The sequence below is a fragment of the Canis lupus genome, chromosome 7, assembly GCF_011100685.1.
Source record: "Canis lupus familiaris isolate Mischka breed German Shepherd chromosome 7, alternate assembly UU_Cfam_GSD_1.0, whole genome shotgun sequence".
Classification (NCBI taxonomy): Eukaryota; Metazoa; Chordata; class Mammalia; order Carnivora; family Canidae; genus Canis; species Canis lupus.
Window position 1 is genome coordinate 18,210,017 of NC_049228.1, and position 22,922 is coordinate 18,232,938.

General features: G+C 39.7%; 2 protein-coding genes across 11 annotated transcripts in view; one reads left to right on the plus strand and one right to left on the minus strand.

Moving 5' to 3' along the window:
* TRMT1L (tRNA methyltransferase 1 like) overlaps positions 1-1,422 on the minus strand; it is a 35,990-nt gene extending 34,568 nt beyond the window's left edge. The window contains exon 1 of one of the 2 annotated variants that reach the window (XM_038542306.1): positions 1,128-1,422. Coding sequence is in view for 1 of the 2 variants with exons in the window: in XM_038542305.1 (XP_038398233.1) it covers positions 244-484 (241 nt within the window). In the remaining variant the exon portion in view is untranslated. Of the gene's footprint in view, positions 1-243; positions 766-1,127 lie in introns of those variants that run through there. The other variant, XM_038542305.1, reaches the window with a different exon arrangement.
* SWT1 (SWT1 RNA endoribonuclease homolog) overlaps positions 959-22,922 on the plus strand; it is a 95,053-nt gene continuing 73,089 nt past the window's right edge. For 3 of the 9 annotated variants that reach the window (XR_005362010.1, XR_005362012.1, XR_005362011.1), the window contains exons 1-9: positions 960-1,079; positions 4,460-4,549; positions 6,417-6,494; positions 9,264-9,322; positions 13,053-13,776; positions 18,253-18,312; positions 19,760-19,889; positions 21,069-21,170; positions 22,162-22,350. Coding sequence is in view for 6 of the 9 variants with exons in the window: in XM_038542301.1 (XP_038398229.1) it covers positions 4,469-4,549; positions 6,417-6,494; positions 9,264-9,322; positions 13,053-13,776; positions 18,253-18,312; positions 19,760-19,889; positions 21,069-21,170; positions 22,162-22,350 (1,423 nt within the window). In the remaining 3 variants the exon portion in view is untranslated. Of the gene's footprint in view, positions 1,080-2,708; positions 2,776-4,459; positions 4,550-6,416; positions 6,495-9,263; positions 9,323-13,052; positions 13,777-18,252; positions 18,313-19,759; positions 19,890-21,068; positions 21,171-22,161; positions 22,351-22,922 lie in introns of those variants that run through there. The other 6 variants (XM_038542301.1, XM_038542302.1, XM_038542303.1 and 3 more) reach the window with 5 other exon arrangements.

Consider the following 22,922-nt stretch of genomic DNA (forward strand, 5'->3'; position numbering starts at 1 on the left):
AGATCGTCACCATGAGGTCCCCGAGGGGCGTGGAGATGCCCTCACCCACTCTGCACCCGCTTGACCCACGACACGGGTCCCCCCCTTCCTCCCCCGCCCCCCAGCCCTAAACCTGCTTCCCCGTTCCCCCCCTCCTCCCCCCCATAAAAGCCATCCCAGGGAAGAAGGGCCTCCCCTACTCCCCGGCAAGGCGCACTTTCTCGCTTCTGTGGCGGCAGAAAGATCTAGGCCTCCTGCACTTACTGCTTTCCGCCTCGTCAGGGGCAGAGGCTAGGGACGGGGACAGGGCCGGAGCCTGGGCCAGGGCGGGGGCTGGGGCTGGAGCCGAGGCCGGAGTCGGAGCCGAGGCCGGGGCCGAATCCGGGGCCGGAGCTGGGACCCGAGCCGAGTCCGGGGCCGGGGTCGGGGTCGGGACCTGGACCTGGGCCACCTCCACCTCCTCCTTCTCCGGGGGCAGCAGCTCCTCCTCCGCCATGTTCTCCATAGCTACCGCCTCCGTGCCAGGCCCGCCCGGGGACCTGCGGGGGCACACGGCGGGGTGAGAGAACTGGCGTGAGCGCCCACAGGGCTGGATCCCAGGAGTGGGAAGGCAAGTGGGAAGGGCTGGATGCGTGCAACAGACAAAAGATGAAGGACCAGTGACCAAATCCTGTCAGCAGAAAAATAAAAAGCCAGAGGCAGCGATTCGCGGTCCGGTCCGCTTCCCTTTCCCCGAGGCGTTACGACGCCACCACAGCCTGCGCAGAAACGTATCGGGGACCGCGTCCAATGAGGTAAGAGAGTTCTGCTTCCACGGTGCGTCCCCGTTCCAGCCGTCAACCAAGGAAGCGCATCAAGACTACAATACCCAGGGTGCAGCGCGCCACCCGGGGGGGTGGGGTGGGGCGCAGCCGGCGTTCCAAGCCCTCAGGAGGAAGTAAACGCAAAGCTAAACAAACGCTCGGAGCGTTCGAATAGTAGCCAGGGTCCGAGAGCCGGACTACATTTCCCAGCGGGCATCGGGTCCGGGGGGGGGGGGCGGGGACCCTTTTCCTTGGCCTGGGCCTCCGGAGCCGCCGCCGCCGCCGCTGCGGGCGCAGGTAAGGTAACTGGGGCGCTAGTTGACGTTTTGCCCAGCGGGTTCCCACCTGTCTCCCTCCGGGAGCGGAGCGGGGGGCGGCCAGCCGGTCGGAGGACTCCGGAGGCCCCTGGAGCCGGGGCGGGGCGGCTCTGTAGGCGGATCCGGGGTTGAGCCGGCTCCGTGAAGGGTGTGGTTCTGGCCGCTCTGCCTCTGGGCTGCGCCCGGTGGGTTTGTGCGGGGCCCGTGGGCCGCGGCGGCTTGCGAGCAGCTGACGAGCTTCCTAGCGAGGCTGGCTGATTGGGAATTGGGGTCTGCGCTTCCTTTCGCACCGTCACCCGAACGCTTCTCCTCCTGTGTCTATTTTGCTTTAGCCTACGTATTCCTATTTTCGTCAGCGCCGTCCTGTGGTTGCAGGGTCCTGTAGGTAGGGAAGTGTGTGCGCGCGCACCTCACGCTTGGACTTGGACTTCGTAACCCCGGCGTGTCGAGCCTGGCGGCACCTGTCGGATGCGATTCCGATGCCCCACGGCATCCCCTTCCCACTCCCCTCGGGGGTCTCTTCCCTCTGCCCTCCACCTGCTTGAGGTTAAGCCTCGCGCAGCCAAGCCCACCGGCGCCGGCAGAGGACAACTTTGAGTTTTCTGGGACTGGTCCGAATGTTCCAGGCATCAGGAAAGGAGAGGGAAGCCCCTGCAGGTCCGAGGAGGCTCACACCCCCGGTTGGGCTTTCCTGGTTAGTAAAGCTGGTACTTAACGCCTGCCTCTCTCATCGGTCTGTTTCCTGTTTCCTACTTGTTTCCCAGGTTAATTTTTTAAGACTTTATTTACTTATTCAGGAGAGAGAGAGAGAGAGGCAGAGACACAGGCAGAGGGAGAAGCAGGCTCCACGCAGGGAGCCCGACGTGGGACTCGATCCCGGGTCTCCAGGATCACGCCCTGGGCTGGAGGCAGGTGCTCAACCGCCGAGCCACCCAGGCGTCCCCATTATTTAGCACTTTGAAAGTGTAACAGAACTTAGTTGCTACCTCCTAAGCTGTCTCAATCAATCCCTCAGTAATTAGGAAATGTATCTGGAGGCTGTTTTCCTTTCCCTCCTCCCCAAGTGAGTCATAGTTCTAAAGTCCTCATAGCGCCTCCAACCTCTACTAAAAAAAAAAAAAAAAGAAAAAATTATTTATTTTGAGAGAGAGCGAGCGCTGGAGCAGCCAGTAGGGGGAGGGAGGGGCCGAAGGAGGAGAGAATCCCAAGCAAACTCCTAGACTAGTGCTGAGCTGGAGGTGGGGCTGATCCCACGTCCAGGAGATTAGGACCCCAGCGGAACCCAAGAGTGTCCTGCTCAACCTACCGAGCTCACACCCTAACTTCTAACTAGTTTTCCTGAATGCGTGACCACCTACCTCACTGCTCTTAACAGTTAATCCAAAAAATGGGAAAATAACATGTTATAATTTATAGGAATGAATAGTGGCTAATTCTGTTTGTGCTTCACCCAAGCATCGTTGACTTTTTTTTTCTCTCTCTTATTTCCAAAAGGCTAGATGGTTCATGGAAAGCTTGATTCACTCCATCAGTCTCTTTGTTTTAACACTAGCTGGAAACCAGAAGATGAAAAGGATTAGATCTTAGGGTGTGAGAATTTTAATAAGAATTTCTAAGTGTGGTCTCTGCTCTTGAGACATCCTAAAGAAAGGAGTCTTTAAAGTTTGGAGAATTAAGTGAGTGTACTCTTCATCTATTGCTGTCTAAGTTATCTTAAAACTTAGTGGTTTAAAACAACAGTAAACATTACCTCACAGTTTCTGTGCGTCAGGAATTCAGAAGTGGTTTTCTGGGTGTACCTGGTTCTGAGTCTTATGAGGTTGCAGTGCAGATATTCATCCCGGGATCCTTCCACTCAAAGGCTTGATTAGAGCTGCAGGATTAGCTTCAAAGCAGGCCCACTCACATGCATGGCAAGGGGCTTCATTCAGTTCTTCGCTGGTGAGCTTCTCCAATGTCCTTATGATATGGTGGCTGGCTTTCCCTAGAGTAAGAGAAAAATAGAAGCCACAGTGACCTAGCCACGTACTGCCATATGGCAGTTCCTATTGCTGTCACAGGCCAGCTCTATTTATTGTGAGAAGACTACATGAGAATGTGAGTACGGGGCAGCAGAAATCATCAGGAGCCACTCTGGAGGCTGGCCAGCACGGGAAATCTCCCCTTTGAGTTTATATTTTGATTTTCATAAAATCAACGTGAATTTCACACCTTTATTAATATAAAACATTTGTCATAGGAAGCATGTATGTGTTTTTCCTTTAATAGACCACTATCTGCAGTGATTTTTTTTCAATTGGCTTTTGGATGAAAGGCTTAAATTTAGTCTTATTTTGTAGTCAAAACAACAAAAGATGAAGATGGATCAGTTTAAATTGTAAGAGTTAACATTATAAGTAATCCATTGCCTCTAAACAATTCATTTCATGGAATTTATAATTTTTTATTGTACTTTTCCCTGACATGGAATAGAATCCTTGGAACAAGAAGGGGAAAAGAGGATTATCACTCTAATCTGGAAGCTCAGCTGTGAATTCAGTTGCTGCTGTACATTACCTTACAAAGCAAAATTTCTGGATAATTTAGAATCTGTTCTTAGAAGTTGATACTAAATTCTTTTATTAATTTTTATTATTAGGCTTTCTCTTAGCTGTCCTCATTTTTCTGATTTCTCTTTATATTCATTGAAGCATTCCAAAAGTTTGATTTAGTGTTACTATTTTATAGAACTTCATTTACTGTGCTTATGATTGACTATGAGTAATTGCAATTGCCTGTTTTATAGCCTTTCTTATATTCATTGTTTCTGTATGTGTTACTGTCAGCAATAAACTGTTCTTTGGGCTTTTCTGCTAGACTTCTTTTGTATCTTCCCATCCCAACAGACCTGATGATGTTCCCAGTCTCTGGCCTATTGATTCCAGCCCAGGATGCTTCTGATACACACTAAGATGAGAGTGGAGGGTGTGTCAGGAAAATAAAGACTTAGAACTAATTGGTTCTGAAGCGTAGGTTGGGCAAAATACAGCAGTCCTGTAGGTAGTTGAAAATGGTGATCTGAAGCTTGAGAGAGAAGGTCAGCGCTAAAGGCACTGTTCTGAGAGTCATTCCTAAAAAGGTAGTAGATGAAACTGAAAGACAGGAAGAGATCATTATGAGGGAGACTATAAGTGAAATAAAGTGGAACAATGAGAGAATCCTGCTATCTTGAGGTTAGAAAATGGAGATCATTTTGTAAAATTCCAGTCTATAAAACTGAAGGAAGACTGATTTCTAATGTACTTTGTTGTTGTGGTGGTAAAAAACAAAAATGAAAACAAAAAAACAAACCAGAAACACCTAATGTGTTTTTTATTTTAGCTTTTCAAAATGTCCAACAAAGAATCTTGTGGAAAAAAAGAGAAATCTCAGAGGAAAGGCACCACTGCATCACCCAACTTTGACCTAGAAGTAAGAATTTTGATTTACTAACCCAAAGATACCTTTTTTTTGCAGTTCATTTTTGTGTAATGAAAAAAATACCTCTTTGCTTACTAACTTTCTAATGACTAATTTGGCCTCCCAGGTATAGGGGTAATTGGAAAGGGGATCTGGAGTATGGCCATGGTGTCTTAGATTTATATAATCCCCCATTTGGCACTAATAATTGGCACACCATTGGCAATTCTCCTTCTATTCTCTCTTAACCTACTTGAATCAGACTTTTTCAGGTGCTCCTCCAAATGGGCTTTCATCAAGGCCAGCAATAGTTTCCATGTTGCTAAATCCATTGGTCAATTTTCAGACTTAATCTGATAGCCAATTACACCTTCTCCTTGAAACATTTTCTTCACTTAGCTTTTGAGACAACATGTTCTCCTAATTTTCCTCTACACTTGTGACTGCTTCGAAGTCTCCTTTGCTGATTCCTCCTCATGTTCTTAAACTATAACCTTTCAAGTGCCCAGCTTCATTTTCCCAACTAGTAAGTTGCAATTCTATTTCATTTGCTTGAGCCAAAATCCTGGTTGTCAGCCCCTACCTGCATCCATCTATCAGCAAATTTATTAGGTGTCTCTTAATACCAAGTCTGTGTTCTCTGCTATCACCATGATCCAGACAATCAGCTTTCTTCCCCAGATTATTCCAATGGTTTCCAAATTTCTCTCTCAGCTTCCACCTTTGCCTCCCATTTTTCTCTACTCAACAAGCCCCCAGAATGATCCTATTAAAATGTAAGTCAGATTATGTCACTCCTCTGCTCAGTGCTTTCTGGTGGTTTCCTACTTCAGCCAGAATAACAGCTGAAGTCCTAGCTGTGTCTAACAAAACAACCTACCCTCCCCATCTGGTCTCCCTCTCTTTCTCCAATTGCTTTCTCCATTCTGTGGTTCCTTGCTACTATTCCAATAAGCCCTTGAATGGGAAACTCTTTCCCTAGGTATTCACATGGCTTCTTTTTTTTATTTTTATTTATTTTTAAGATTTTATTTATTTATTCATGAGAGAGACAGAGAGAGAGGCAGAGATGTAGGCAGGGGAAGAAGCAGGCCCCATGCAGGGAGCCCTACGTGGGACTCGATCCTGGGTCTCCAGGATCATGCTCTGGGCGGAAGGCAGGCACTAAACCGCTGAGCCATCCAGGGATCCCCAACTATGGCTCCTTCTTCACTTGTTCGGAGCTCCAGTCAAGTGTCAGTTTATCAGTGGGGCCTTTTCTGACTACTCTAAAATTGCAGCTGCCTCCACCCCCACCTCCCAGCTCTTCCTGCCCTCTTCCTCTGCTTTATTTGTCTCCATCACGTTGTCTGACACACTAAATATTTTACTTGTTTATTTGTAAATAGTTTCATGCCTGAAATTTTAACCTCCCATGGGAGCCAGGGACTTTTGTTTTTTCATTAATCTGTCCCCACTGTCTAGAACGTCTTTGGTACATGGTAGGTATTCAAAATACGTTTGTCCTGGGTCTACTGAATTTTGAAGTTCATATAAATAACTAGATATGGCTTTACTTTGTAGAAGACTAAATTCCACCATGGCAATGCCACCACCCCTCAGGGTGAGCTGAGCTGTCAGCTAGCCTTCTGCTGTAGCACCTGTTTCCCATCTCATCTCTAATTTAAGAGCACCCAGATCTTTTGATTTCTACCTGAGTTTTCCTTCTAGTTAAGTTTCTTTCCCTCTTACCAAAGTTTGTGTGTCTTTAAACATTCCCCCCCCTGAAGTTTATTATTAATGTAGAAAGAGTGTTAGTTTATAATCACAATGATTAAATAATACTGTCTTATACTGTGCTTTATTTTGTGCTTTCCTTTTTTCCAAATGGCATTCTTAGGATAAGAAAGAGAAAAAAACTTCAAGTTCTAGTTCAGTTTGCTGTGTAAGGTCTGTTTCTTCAGAGAAGAGAAAACTGGTGAGTGATTATATACTGTAACTAACACTAGACATTATTTAAAGTTTTAACGTTTAATTAGAACATTTATGATATAAATTTCCGACTACTTTTCTACTCATTTTTTCTTTCTTTTATACTTCATGATAGCCAATAGAAAGAAAACCAGTGTTTGTTTTTTTCCTTCCTTCTTACCAAAAAAGCATTTATCAAATTACTTCTTTTATGCTGATAGACTCTATCATGTGAGGTTAGACAACATGGATATAAATTGAGAGGTTTTTTAAAAAAATTCAATTAGCCAACATATAGTACATTAGTTTCAGATGTAGAGTTCAGCAATTCATTAGTTGCATCACCAACACCCAGTGCTCATCACATCACTTGCCTTTCTTAATGCCTATCACCTCACCTGCCTCCCCTCCAGCAAGCCTCGGTTTGTTTCCTGTAGTTAAGAGTTTCTCATGGTTTATCTCTGATTTCTTTCCATTTAGTTTTCCCTCCCTTCCTCTATGATCCTCTCTGCTGTTTCTTATAACCCACAGATGATTGAAACCATATGATAATTGTTTTTCTCTGTTTGACTTATTTTTCCCAGCCTAACACCCTCCATTTCCATCTATGTTGATATAAAGGGTAAAATTTTCTGACAGCTGAGTAATATTCCAGTGTGTGTGTGTGCGCGCGTGCCTGTGTGTAAGTATACACCACATCTCCTTTATCCTTTCATCTGTCATTGGACATCTGGGCCCCCTCCACTGTTTGGCTATTGTGGACATTGCTGCTATAAACATTGGGGTGCAAGTGTCCCTTCGGATCACTACATTTGTATCTTTGGGGTAGATACCTAGTAGTACAATTGTTGGGCTGTAGGGTAGTTCTGTTTTTAACTTCTTGAGGAACCTCCATACTTGAGAAACCTCCATACTGTTTTCCAGGTACCAGCTTGCATTCTCACCAATAGTATAAGAGGGTTCCCCTTTCTTTGCATCCTCACCAATGTTTGTTGTTCCCTGACCTGTTAATTTTAGCCATTCTGACTGGTATGAAGTGGTATCTCATTGTGGTTTTGATTTGTTATTTCCTTGATGCCAAGTGATGTTGAGCATTTTTTCATGTGTCTGTTGGCCATTTGTATGTCTTTTTTGGAGAAATGTCTGTTCATGTCTTCTGCCCATTTCTTGACTGGATTGTTTTTTGGGTGTTGAGTTTGATAAGTTCTTTATAGAGCTTGGATACTAGCCCTTTATCTGATATGTCATTTGCAAATATTAAGAGAGTTTTTAAGTCTTTTCCCATATATGGTTATATTTGGTTTTACAATATCCTTTGGAGGTAGTCAAGGCAGATATGTAGTGTTTGTGTTTTCACATTTAAAAATTGAGATCCAGTAGGTTGTGACTTGTCCAAGGACACAAAATAGTTTATAGTAATAGAGCCAAGTCCACAGTCATGCAAATAATTAAAAACACATTAAGCTAGTGCTTGGGTGGTTAGTGAGGACTCACGACATCCAAGTTGAAGTTAGGTGTATGTTAGGATACCTGCAGGGTTGTTATGGGTAATAAGAGAAAGTAGTTGTGAAAGTTGTGTGAATGCAGAATTTTATTTTTTAAGATTTATTTATTCATGAGACACACACACACACACACACAGACACAGGCAGAGGGAGAAGCAGGCTCCATGCAGGAAGCCCAATGTGGGACTCGATCCCGGGACTCCAGGATCATGCCCTGAGCCAAAGGCAGATGCTCAACCGCTGAGCCACTCAGCTGTCCCCAGAATTGTTTTTAAGGATTTGTTTATTTTGGTATCATAATACTACTGTTTCAATTTATTGTTTCTATATTAACCTTAAAACAAAAGATTTCAATATATTTCTCCTTGTTAAAAATCTTTCCTCACTTTTTAGTCTGTCATTCAGGACCATCTTAAATTTGGTCACATCTTAGCCAGTTTGCTTTTGTCTTCCCAAAAATAGCCTCTCTGCTTCTAACTAGGCTGGTTTATTTTCTCTCTGCTGAATTTACACCAATCATCTCCAGCTTCTTAGAATGCCTAAGCTTTCTCAGCTGAGAAAACCTTTTTCTTTTACTCATTAATCTTTATTCAATCTGTTTTCAATCTTTAGCATATATTTTTTCCACTTAAGTATGTTCTAAACTTTGGTGATTGATGTTTTGAACTCTTTTACAATTTTTTTTTTTGGATTTTTTAAATTGGAGTTCGATTTGCCAACATATAGTATAACACCCAGTGCTCATCCCATCAAGTGCCCTCCTCTGTGCCCATCACCCAGTCACCCCATCCCCCTGCCCACCTCCCCTCTTTTAAACTTATTGTATATTCTTCTGCTTTGACACTTAGGTATGTCCTTCCATAGATTATTCATACATATCCCTCTATTTCTCTCTATTCTTTAAAGTCTTTAGGACAGGGGCTATATCCTATTTCTCTCTTAACTTCTCTTATGCCTTCTCTTATCCCCAGAGTGCAAAGAGTGGAGAGTAGAGATAGTAGAGAGAGCTTGTTTCAATCCTGGCTCTGCTGCTGACTTGCTCTATAATGTTGAGGAAGATACTTTGCTCTGTTTGAGCCTTGAGTACTTTTCTGTAAAATGGGGATGATAATACCTGTCTCAGGATTATTGGAAGGATTAAATAAATTACTATGTCAGCCTGTTAACTAACACTTAGATGTGGAAAAATATATTGTCTCTCAATCTCTTTCTCCTGTAGCATAGTGTCAGTCACAATTTATGTTTTCTAAATGATACCTTTTTTCTTTCAGAAATCAGATCATACAGACGTTCTATACCGTGATATAAAAAGAAGACAAGAACTGAAAAGGTAAATTCCCCCCTTTTTTTGATATCTTTGACTTTTGGGGGCTTAGAATTATGATACCAAATATTTTGATTTGCAAAGTTTTTTATTTATTTTGATTAATGCTAATTTGCATGCCAATATTTCTAGCTATAGCATAGGTTATGATTATTCTTTAAAAAGATTTTTTTTTTATTTGAGAGCAAGAGAGCACAAGCAGGGGGAGTGGCAGAGGGAAAGGGAGAAGGAGAAGATGCGGGGCTCAATCCCAGGACCCTGGGATCATGACCTGAGTTGAAGGCGGATGCTTAACCGACTGAGCCACCCAGGTGCCCCGATTATTGAATTTTTAAAATATTAGTGTAGGTTTGATAAAAAGTTGAGTGAAATAAATCTATCATAGTTCTGTGCTATGTAAATGAGACTTTCAAGTAAAATGCAGGTTTTTATCTCAGGTGATTTATTTTTGACATATGCTTATAAGATACATAACTTTGTTACATGTAATAATGAAGAAGTTGTGTGGCTGGTTTAGAAATGTTAAAGGTAAATTACCTTTATATATGTCACTTATTGAATTGGTATGGTTTTAGAACTGTTAAATAGGGTATGGCTACAGCTAGAGAACTTGGGGAATAATGGTAGGAATAGTGATTATTTTTCTTTAATTTCTATGTTCTTTGGATAAAAATTTCAGAGTTTTGTGGTAAAGGCTAAAGGCATTTCTTGCCACTAATGTGATAAATAAGTATAAAAGTATAACATATGATAAAAGTTGGTGAAATCAGTTTCTTTGAAAACAAGGAGTTGGGGGAAGCCCCACCCCATATTCGGCTCCCTGCTTAGCAGGGTGTCTCCTTCTCCTTCTCCCCCTGCTCATGCTCTCTCTTACTGTCTTTCTCTGTCTCTTTCTCTCTCAAAGAAATAAAATATTTTAAAAAGATCTTAGAATTTTAGTGTTTTGGGTTACAGATATAAAACTGCATAATCACAATCTAGCATTTTGCAAGACTAGTTGATAAGAGGTAATTTTAAGATTTAATTTTGTTGGTCTTTTAAACGGTATTGTTGAGTTTTCATTAATTATGACCATACAGCCATGGTGCATAGATGTAAAATATGCAGCATGGGGTTGCTGTGAAGAACAAATGAAAAGGAATGTGAAAATGCCCAGAGAACTACAGGGTCCCATTGAAATTTTTGAGTTATGTTTTATGTGTTGTTCCCCTGATATTTCTTTAATATAGTTGACATCTTAAACATGGTATACTATTAGAAGCCAAAGTCGTATTAGAATTTTAAGTTTTATTTTATCATTATTTACTAACAAATAATAATTGGCAGTCTTTTTGTAGGAAGAGATAGAAAATAAAACCCGATTAAGACTCAGGTACAACTCCTATCAAAGGGCACCTGGGCGGCTCAGTCAGTTAAGCATCTGCCTTCGGCTCAGGTCATGATCCCAGGTTCCTGGAATTAAGTCCAGCAACAGGCTGCCTGCTCAGTGGGGAGTCTGCTTCTCTCTCTCTCTCCCTTTACCTCTTTCCTGCTCGTACTCTCTCTCTCTCTCAAATAAAAAAACGCTTATAAAAACTCTGAGGTATTTATAGTTTGCTAGTATATAATTACCTGATAAGGTAATTTCTCCCCCACCAGCCTATAATTTAATTGGGGTCAGAGCACTATTAGATGTATCCTCCACGCTCTCTCCAGGGTCTATCAGAGTGACAGGCACTTAGAAGGCACTCAAAGATTTATTGATATAAATGAATATTTTGTGTTTCATTGAAATTTTTTCATCTTTATTTCTGACTACAAAGTAATACTTACGGGAACCCTGGGTGGTGCAGCGGTTTGGCGCCTGCCTTTGGCCCAGGGCGCGATCCTGGAGACCCGGGATCGAATCCCACGTCAGGCTCCCGGTGCATGGAGCCTGCTTATGTCTCTGCCTCTCTCTCTCTCTCTCTCTCTGTGACTATCATAAAAAAAAAAAAGTAATACTTACTTTTATAAAGCAGAAAAATATCACCTCTTGGTATTGATAGTTCTAACATTTTAGCATATTTTTTCTACAGACTTTTTTACTGTGCTTATTTAAATTGTTGAGACCACATTGTATATAGATTTGTGCCGTGCTTGATTTTTTTGCTTCATATTATTTCAATATGTTTTGTTAGATCATTGAAAACTTTCATAAACATCATTTATAATGACCATGATATTCTATCATATTTGGTACAATGACCTATTTTTTAAGTGATTTCCAAAATTTTAGTATTTACTCTGTTACCTTACTTTTTGCTATTATGACTAATTCTGAATTTTAAGAAAAGATTTCAGTCCATTTTTAAATCTTTTTCACCTTGGAATAGATTTCTAAAATGGTAATTACTAGGAAGTCAAGGAATATGAACATTTTTAGAATTCTTAATATATTATCACATTCCTTTGTGGAAATTTTTTTTAAAAAAAGATTTTTAAATTTACTTATTCACAAGAGACACAGAGAAAGAGAGGCAGAGACATAGGTAGAGGGAGAAGCAGACTCCCTGCAGGGGCCTGATGTGGGACTTGATCCCAGGATCCCGGGATCATGCCTTGAGCCAAAGGCAGATGCTCAGCCACTAAGCCACCCACTGAGCCTTTTTTCTTTTTCCTTTTTTTTTTTTTGTGAGAGAGAGTGCAAGACAGATTCAAGTGAGGGCAAGGGCCAAGGGAGAGGGGAGACAGAGAATCTTAAGCAGGCTCCATGCTGAACCTGTTGTGGGGATGGATCTCACCACCCTGAGGTCATGACCTGAGCTGAAATCAAGAGTCAGACACTTCACCAACTGAGCCACCCAGGGGCCCTCACTCTGTGTAACTCTTATATCATTTTGTATTTCTCCCATGAGAGGGTCCATTTTTCAACCTCTTGCCAATATTTAATGTTATTTAAAAATCTTTGCTAATCTGAAAGAAGAAATTGGTATGTTATTATAATTAGAATGTCTGCGATTACTTGGGAAGTCAAATTTTATTCCCCAAATATCTCTTAGCCAATCCCTTTTTCTCATTAGTAATTTTCTGTTTGTGTCCTATTTTAGAGTCAGGACATTTTGATTAGGTTTTCATTTACTCAGGCTAATAACCTGTCACATATATAACAAATACCATTTCCCAGTTTAAAAAAAAATTTACTATTTTTAATATGCTAAAGTTTTAAAGTTAAATAGTAATTTCTTTATGTATTTTTAAAATTTTATCTATTTAATCTCTGCACCTAGCATAGGGCTCAAATTCATGACCCAAAGATCAGGAGTCACATGCTCTTCCAACGAAGCCAACAATGCTCCCTATAAATAGTCATTTACATTTATTATTTTCCTTTGTGATTTTTCCCACCACTATTAAGTTTAGGAAGCTCTCTATTAAGAAATTATATAAATATTCCATCTTTTTCCCCTATAGTTTTTAAAGGATCAATATGAAGTGTAACAATTATGGTAATTATTTTGCACTTATGTTTAATCTATATGAAATTTATGTTACCTGGTTTTATATAAAGCTGTAAATTTGGTTTTTGTTCAAATAGCAGACCAGTTATGCCAGCACCATTTGTAATTCTTTCACTTCTTTGTGTAGCCATTTCTTATTTTTTAGGAAGTTTGTGTCAGACCAATTCTGTCATTTCCTAACTGAAATAATACAGTTTAACATTATGTATAATCATGTATAATTGTAACGTAACTTGGGTTTCTGTGCTGCTTTACAGATTGAGTGTAGAAACTGACCCCCCAAGGAGGAGACCAAAAATCAGTTATTCATCCCAAGGACCTGTTAAACTCCAAGAAGCATCATATTCAAGTGTAAATCAGATTATTTCACAGAATCTTTCGTCACATGGAACTAAAAAAGAGCCAAATAAATATGTAGATTTTAAAGATATTAAGTTGACAAGTGTTAGGAGTAAACCTGACCATGGAATTAAGAACTTTAGTAGTCCTAAGATGGCCAAAGATGTACAACCTAAAACTGAAGTCCAGGCAAGTGAAAAACAATGGCCGCCTGTATTTCCTCAGGGGGAGAAGGTGAAAGAACTCAAGAAAGAAAGGCACAAGAAATTTAGGGACAGTTCTGAAAAATGTGTTTTGGAGAAATGCAAGAGAATCCATTTTCCTCAGGATTATAATTCCAACAAGTTGATTAAGGAATCTAGAAGAAGGAAGATCAGTTTTAAAATCCCAGTAAAATCCCATGATACCCTCCAGAAGCTTATAGAAGAAAATGTCTTCAGTTTAGAGTCTAACAAGTCAAAGACTAAACAGGAGAAAAAAGAAGCCCTGGAAAGCTCCCAAGTTTCATTGAATTTGACTAGACACGAAAGTGAACATTTATTTTCAGATTCCATGTCTAAGCAGGCTGCACATGAGTGGAAAGGAAAAAGCCATCATGAGGATCGAGAAAGTGACTCAAGTTCCAGGGAAAACCCAATCCAGGTAAGGTGGTGCAAAATGAGAATATAGGTTTTAGCAAAGAATTTTGAGTCAGGTTGGAGTTTTTCTTTTACGACTAATGATCACAAAGAGCTGATTTAATTTAGTCAGGAAGATATGTGTTGATTCCTTTATCTTACTCCTTTAATTCCAACCTCCTTAGGAAGATATCCTGACAAGTGTTAAGGATCCATAATAAAAGGTAATGTACAAAAAGGTAGAAAGTAGAGGTTACAGATAGTTCTTTCTGATTCCGAAAAGCACTGTGACAGTCTGTTAAGCTCTTCTGTAACCCTGGGTACTATAGAATATCCATGGGTTAATATTCTGAATAACTATTGCTTGAACAATCATTTTTGGAGTGTCACTGTATGCCAGGCACTGGATTCATGGTCTCTTCTTTCAGAGATTTCTTCGTGTGAGAACCACACAATCAGCCACCTTAAGTCTGATAAGTACTTACCACTTAACATGGAAATACAAAGCCATGAGTAATGTCTTCAGTACACTGTAGAAGGATTACTTGAGAAAGGTTGCCTGGAGGGGGGTAATAGGCCAGGTGGGGCAGGATGTTCCAGCCAAAGGGAACTACATATACAGCGATCCAGGTTGGAAAGGTTGGTACATCTATTTTGTTTTTAAGTTATGTAATAAATCAGTGTGTGGCAATTAATTTGAGAACTCTATCTCTATGGCCTTGTTTCCATGGCAGATTAAATGATTTACCTTTAAGAGAACTTTAGAACCTTTGGAACTTCAGAACTTCCAGTGGACTGAAATTTGTTTGTTTGTTTGTTTGTTTATTCATTCATTCATTCATGAGAGAGAGAGAGAGAGAGAGAGAGAGAGGCAGAGACACAGGCAGAGGGAGAAACAGGCTTCATGCAGGGGGTCCGACCTGGGACTCGATCTCGGGTCTCTAGGATCACACCCTGGGCTGAAGGTGGTGCTAAACCACTGGGCCATCGGGGCTGCCCTGGACTGAAATTTAGAGACTGCTTTTAAACAGGGCTGGTTGAGGGGCGCCTGGGCAGCTCAGTAGATGAAGCAGCCCGATTCTTGATTTTGGCTTAGGTTATGATCTCAGGGTTGTGGGATTGGGACCTGTGTTGGACTCTGCGCTTATGTGGAGTCAGCTTGTCTCTCCCCCTCCGCTTCTCCCCCTTGCTTGTGCTCTCTCTATCCCTAAGACAAGTAACATCCTTTTAAAAAAAACAAAACATAACAGGGCTGGTTGAGCCTACCTGCTTTTAGGAATGAAGACTGTAGATTGCAATGTAAGATACTTAGGAAAAACAGAGGGATTATAACTAGGGAGGTGGACAGGCTGGAGAGAGTACTTTTTGTTCAGTGAACTTGAAGGAGTCCAAAGAAGGAAACAATTGAGTTTGTCCTTTTTATTGCTTTCTTAAAGGAAAGCTCCAGTTTTCTTGTGTTATAACCGGTTCTAGTGTAAAATGTGAGAATGGAATTTGAAGTTGGGAGTATGTTTAGTGAACATCTTTGTGTTATTGCTTGATGTCCCCCTGTACTGTGCATCTAAAGAACAATGTGAGAAATCCCCAGCAGTGTACCTTACAGTTTCTTTTAATCTTTAAATAGGATTACCACATAAATCAAAAGAGGTACATGGCTTGAATATTAAGTTGTAGGGGAAGCGATTTTTGCATGATTGCTTTCCAGTTATTGGAATTAAAACTTTATCAGCTATTCCTTTGATAACAGTCTTATCTGACTTAAAGTCATCTAGACACAGGAGCAGAAAGTAAATATTGTTCTTATCTTGAATATATTCTCTCTCTCTCTCATTTTTTAAAAAATTTTATTTATTCATGAGAGAGACACAGAGAGGCAGAGACATAGGCAGAAGGAGAAGCAGGCTCCTCACAGGGAGCCAGATGCGGGACTCCATCCCAAGACCCCAGGATCATGAACTGAGCCAAAGGCAGATGCTCAACCATTGAGCCACCCAGGTGCCCCGAATATATTCTCTTTAGCATATTATTGATAGCTAATCTTCTTTGTATTATGTTTGGTGTTTTCCTCACAAGGTCTTCAATAGATAATTATCTTCCTAAAATGATGAGTGCACTTTACAAGGAAAAAAATGTTATTTTTCTGAATTGGGTAATCCTGTTATTTAGCAATCCTGTTATGTTTTCCTAAGAGAAAATGGCTTCTTTTGTTTCTTAAGTTTTATTAGTCTTTTGTTTTGACTATAGTCTTTATAGTCTATAGTTTTATAGTCTTTTGATAGAGACCCCTTTGTTTGCACCCTCCCCCTCATTGCAAACTAATGTTCTAAAGATTAATGGTTTATAGGACACTTTTATCAGCAGCATCCCACTTAATCCTTTAAGTCTATGAGGTAGCAATTTAGTGGTTTATCAAACATTAATTAAAGCTACCTGTTTTGTACTAGGTACATTTCTAGGTTCTAGGGATTTAGAGATGAATAAGATGTGCCTTAGGAAGTTCCCAGGGAAACACGTTAGTAGACAACTGTGGTTGCAATTCAGTGAAATAAATATTAGAGCTCTAAGAATTGGGCTGGTGTTAGAATAAATTTGGGGGCAAGTTAAGTAAAGGCTCACCAAGGTGGAGATTCTTGAGCTTGGTAGTGAAGGGTATGTAAAGCAAAGAATAAGAGTCCTACTGGGACAGAGGGCCAATGTGGTAATGATATACTCATGAGGTTGCTTGACAAAACATACATGGGCACTTAAGTTGTTCAGTATGACTAAGGCTGAGATATGTGGAAAACCTATGTAGAGGAGAGGAAGCCAGGGTTCAGGCAATGGATTGTTTTGTATCCCATGGGAAAGATTATTTTATCTTATATCCTATAGAATATGGTTTGGAAAGCCACTGAAACATTATCAAGGAAGCAATGTAATCTGCTTAGAATCACTCCAGTAGATAAAACCTTTGTTATTCCCATTATTGGTACTCCCTTTTGCCATCCCCAGGGAAGGCTGTATCCCAATTCATTTATTTAATAAATCAGGGTAGGAGGAGGCAAACAATTAAGTGCCCACTGAGACTTTCTTTTTCAATAGGGAGAGGTCTTTCAGGAACAATTGACATGAACTTTTCCTGGTTTGGAAGAGTGATAGAAAATTTATTGAAATTACTGGAAGTGGCCTGTGGTCAAGAGAGTGAAGGGTAGTAATGACTTAAGTAAATGAACAGCAAGACTTCAAACATCAGCAGTTGCAGGAAATTCTGATAATAACCTCTAGCTTGTTTGACATTTCTTAGTTGGAGAGAACGTTAGGGATCTAGTGAGATTTGAAGTCAGATGGAGAAGAGATGGTAAAATCCTGAATCATGGGAATGGTAAAGCTATAATGAACCTATGCGTATGATGTATATGGTATTATATCATGTGAATACTGTTGTTGGGAAGTTAGGATGGAAGCTGAATTCCCAGTAAAACAACATATGATACACTTGTTTAAAGAGAGTATGTAAGTTATACCATATGTACCTGCCTGTAAAATATATGTGAGTTTGGTGTTATATTGGAGAATTGTTAGAAGATGATTTGGTTTAGTTAGTAGTGGCTTTTGCTGAGTTCCCTGTTACCTGTACATGGGGTCAGGTAGGTCTCATCTGCTTAGCAAAAGTGTCAGTGAAAAATTGGAATTAATAGAGAGATTTTCAACTTCTGCTAACACACAAAATTAAAGCACAAACCTGTGGTGCTCTACCCATGTATAATATAACTATGCAGTTTTCAGCTTTTCCCCTTCAGCCATATCTTAATCTTCAGGTTCATGCTGTTTTGTCATATCACATTTTTGTTTTTTGTTTTTTTTTTTTAAGATTTTATTTATTTATTCATGAGACACAGAGAGAGAGAGAGGCAGAGACACAGGCAGAGGGAGAAGCAGGCTCCATGCAGGGAGCCTGATGCGGGTCTTGATCCTGGGACTCCAGGATCATGCTCTGGGCCCAAGGCAGCCGCAAACTGCTGAGCCACCCAGAGATCCCCTGTCATATCACTTTTTTGAAATGGGTCAGCTCCTTCTGGGTGAAAATTTCCCACCACTAAAGGCCAGCTTGTTTACTGGACTGTGATTCTTTCTGTTTCTCAGGGTGGCACATAGTTCTATTCTTAGAAGATGGGTATTTTTAGGAATGTATATATGAATGAGTAAACTTTAAAGAATTTCCACCGTATTTCATTGACTTAATAGCATGAGGGTTTTCTATTCTAGGGGCGGTTCCCATCTAGGGGCAATTTGCCCCATAGGGGGCATTTGGCTGTTGACTTGATGGAGACATTTTTGATTGTCATGATTGTACTCCTGGTATCTGATGGGTAGAAGAAAGGAATAGTGCTAAACAGCATAAAGCACACCATAGCCCCTAAAACAGAATTATCTAATGCCAAATGTCAGTAGTGCCAAGGTTGAAAACCTTACCCTAGGTAAATGCTTCATTCTTAACTAAAAAAATTACTTTTCATTTCAGAGTTTTGAAGCTCCATGTTCTTCAGCGTCACTTGAAAGTATTCAAGATACAGATCAAGAGGTTACTGATATACTTATTTACTTTGAATATGTTAATGAAATTAAGTCCGTTTCTATATTAATAAAAAATAATGACTATGAGAACCTTGGTAATACAAAAATAATATTTATATCTTTACTTAAATCAATATGTAAGTTTTACAAAGTTGTGAAAAATACTTGGAAAAATATTTACATTTGATTGACCATCTTTTGTCTTGGTTTCTAATAAGTTCTAAACTTTTAAATAGCGTGGAGCCTATAGCCTACAAGTTACATGAATTCTGATTTAATGCTATCATACTTTTGCATGCTTATGCCTAGGCTTACCAAAATTCAATATGATATTAGTGTTTGCTCCATTTATCTAGTCAGCAGTAAGATGAAAATGTTATTCAGTGAAAATGAGAGTGCATGCATGTGTGTGTGTGCGCGCGCGCGTGTGTGTGTGTGTATATATATATATATGTTTTTTTTGTTTGTTTTTTTGTTTTATTTACCTGTTGCTTCATTTCCCAACTAGAATCTCCTGATTGATCCTCATGGAATTATTGCATAGACTTTTATGTTTCTTGGTGCTAAATTAAAATTAGATTCATGAAACACTTTGTAGTTTTCTATTTAAAGAAGACTTAAAAACCATATTGATTATTTTTTTAAAGATTTTGTTTGTTTATTCATGAAAGATACAGAGAGAGAGAAGCAGAGACATAGGCAGAGGGAGAAGCAGGCTCCATGTAGGGAGCCTGCTGTGGGTCTTGATCCCGGGACTCCAGGATCACGCTCTGGGCCAAAGGCAGGCGCTAAACCACTGAGCCACCCAGGGATCCCCCATATTGATTATTTTTTATTTGTGATAGTTGGTTGTATTTTTCTGTCCTGTGGGTCAGTGTTCCTGATAGAAGAAAGATTTCTCATCCCTGTGCCAAAGGTAGATTATATATATAATTCTTTGCATCAAAACACATCAGAAAACTACTTCCCTGAAGTGAGAAGGGTCTTAAAATCTATATTTCAGTTTTTGATGGTTTATCAACAGTCTTAGAAATCTCAAGAGGCTCATCGTGCAGAGGAAAATATAGTTGGCTCCCAAGGTACATTGAAGTGAAAACGAGAATGAATTTGTTTTCAAGGTCTACTGTGTACTAGGCTCTGTGCAGGGAACTTCACATTATTTCATTTAATCCTCACAAAAATATTAATGGGAAATAGATATTTAACATTTTCATTTTGTCAATGAACAGAGACCCAAGATAGTTAAATGACAGAAACAGCAAGAGAAAGGCTAGTTTTAAAACCCTGTGTATGTTTATAAATCTGTATTCTTTCACCATGCGGCTTTCATGTTACTGTGATTTTTTTCCCACAAACTTCATCTTGTTTATTTATTAGAATTAATTGCTTTCTAATCTTATTAATCTGCAAGTAGATAATTCAAAATATTTTAATGTGGGTGTTTTACAATTTAGATGCAGATAGTAGAAGAGCTCCATGCTGCACGTGTGGGAAAAAGTATGGATTTACCTGTGGCTTTCTCTTCTGGAGAGCTAACAAGCATGGAGATTGACTTGGTGGAAGATGCTGTACATGCCTCTGCTGGTATACTCTATGTGTAGATGACGATGTTTATGATCTCCTGTGCTTTCTTAGGAATTAATGAGCCAACATACAATTTTTACAATATTTAGATGAAAAATGTTAAGATGTGCTCGTTTGGAAAAATAAAATATGGTATATGTCTTCTAGCTATAGGAGTCAGGTCTAATATTTGTCATATCATTTGTTTTACACATCTCGCATTATTAGGCAGTTAGAAATATTTTCTCTTTGTCTTTTTGCCAATGGTCAGTAATCAGGATTATCTTTTATTCTGCTATCAACTATCAGAGTTGTCTTTTATTCTTGCTTTTAATCATAACTTTTGACAATTTCAACTATGTAAAGCACTGAAAACAAATAGCGAACAAATTGAGGCTTACTGGGGCGGAGGTAGGCAGGGGGATGGGTTAAATGGGTAATGGGTTAGGAGGGCCCCTGTAATGATGGCACTGGGTGTTGTATGTAAGTGATGACTCACTAAATTCTACACTTGAAACTCATATTACCCTGTATGTTAACTAACTGGAATTTAAATAAAAGCTTAAAAAAAAGAAATAATGCAGATTGATTGCTCAAAAGTATTATTATATTCATGGATTTCTTATTTATGTAGTAAAGTTTTGATCATTCTTCCTGCTGGAAGATAATGATAGATGTTATCCAAAGTCTATTAGCATACTATTTTGAATTGTATTTATAAAAATGTAATGCTACATTACATTCACGTTGCACCTTTCAATTTACTAAGTGCTTTCCTGTGCATTAACTTATCTGATCCTCACAGTGTCCCTGTGAGATAATAGCACTAATGTTATCTGTTTTCTTTCCTTTACACATATTTATCTTTTCAATTATATTTCACTCACAGTGTATTCAAATTAGCTTGTAAATCCGAAGTGTATAACTACTAGTGATGCAGAACAAGTTTGGCAAACATAGTTACTACTGGAGCAAATTAGTTAATGATTTAAAATCCACTCAAACAATTCATGATGTTTTACTGCTAGATAATTAATCATTGATTACTGTTCTTTTAAGGATTAAACACAGTTTTTTTATTGTCAAAGGACTGCCTTCCTTTATGAATACCATCAAAGTTCTATGATATCAAAATTTTAGTTATTATACAAGTTTGTTAATCAAGTGTCATGAAATCCTAACTTTGCTCTTTTTCTCTAGCAAATACTGCTTCAGATAAAAAGCTTCTCATTGTTATTGACACGAATATTCTGATGAATCACCTCAAATTTGTTAGAGTTTTGAAGACAACAGAAATCCCAGGTATTTATAAAGCATGATTCTGATTACCTTATTTGAGTTGATATTTTATTTAAGATTTTATTTACTTGTTAGAAAGAGCATGAGCATGGGGTTGGGAGAGGGGAAAAGCAGACTCCCTGCTGAGCAGGGAGCCTATTGTGAGACTTGATCCCAGGAAACCAGGATCATGACCTGAACTGAAGGCAGATGCTTAACCAACTGAGCCTCCCAGGTATACCACATCATATGAACAATGATGTGGGGTGTTTTTTTTCCCCCACAAATATATTTCCATTTAGATAGGTTATGGAAAATAAAGATATATTACGAAGTATATGTATTAAAACATAAATAATCAACATAAATTAAAAAGAGCCTTCACAGGTCAACCTAACAGTCCACAGTTACTTTTCTTTGATCTCCAATAGTATTTATTTTTGTAACATTCATTTGATACTTCTATCCGTTCTTTGGTTTTTTTATTTATTTATTTATTTTTTTTTATTTATTCATAGAGATGCAGAGAGAGGCAGAGACACAGGCAGAGGGAGAAGCAGGCTCCATGCAAAGAGCCTGATGTGGGACTCGATCCAGGGTCTCCTGGATCAGGCCTTGGGCTGCAGGCGGCACTAAACCGCTGCGCCACTGGGGCTGCCCCTTTGGTTTTGTTTTAAGGATTTATTTATTTGTTAGTGCGAGAGAGAGCACAGCAGTCAGTCATGGAGGGATAGAGTCCTAAGCAGGCTCTGCACTCATAGTGGGACGTGGGGCTTTCAATTCCTGACCCTGAGATTTCATCACCTGAACTGGAACCAAGAGTCAGACACTTAACTGACTGTGCCACCCAGGTGCCCCATAGTTACATCTGTTTTTAATTCCCATTTTTTATGGATTATCCCTTCATTTAGACTGTGAATTCCTTACTTTAAAACTTCTAATGCTCCATAGCAGTTCAGTTTAGCAGCGCAATAAATATTTGTTGACTTCTAAGAAATATTTTTTTATTTTTCAGGCTTTGACAGACTTGTATTAATAATTCCCTGGGTTGTTATACAAGAGTTAGATCGTATGAAGGCAGGAAAATTGCTAAAACATGCCCAGCACAAAGCTATACCTGCAGTTCATTTCATCAATGACAGTCTCAGAAATCAAGATAGAAAGCTATGGGGTCAGTCAATACAGCTTGCATCTCAAAAACTTTGTAAGTATTGTTCTCAGGGTGTTTCCTGATTAAGGTTTGTTTGGGTGCTGACTCATTTTTGGGGGAAAATGGTGTAAAACTTAAAAAAAAATTTATAATCATTGGAATGTGAAATGGCCAGACGTAGTGATCATTGGGGGTATTCTACTAGGCTTGGTTTAGGGGTTCTTGGATTTTTATTTTTTTGCTTCTCCTAGACCTTCTTAGGTTATGTCTCTATTTCACAAATAGTGACTGTATAGTTCTAGATGTATGGTTTTCTATGTTATGGTAACTGGGATTCTTTTTTGTTTGTTTTTGAATACCATTGTTGACTGATGAGGCCAGTACGTGATTGAGGTTTATCTGTCACTGATGAGAATCTGTCATTGTGCAGTTTGTATAATGCATAGGGAGGCATTGTTTTCCTCTGATTTGTCAGAATCTGTAAATAAGGAGGTGTTTGTATAATAAAGGTCTGTAGAGTTTCTCTTGATTTATTTCTTTCAGTCATTTTAAATCACTTTTAGTCTTAGGATCTAGTATGCTCTTTGTTATTTATATGTAGTATTTTGTGGGGAAAAGAAAAATCT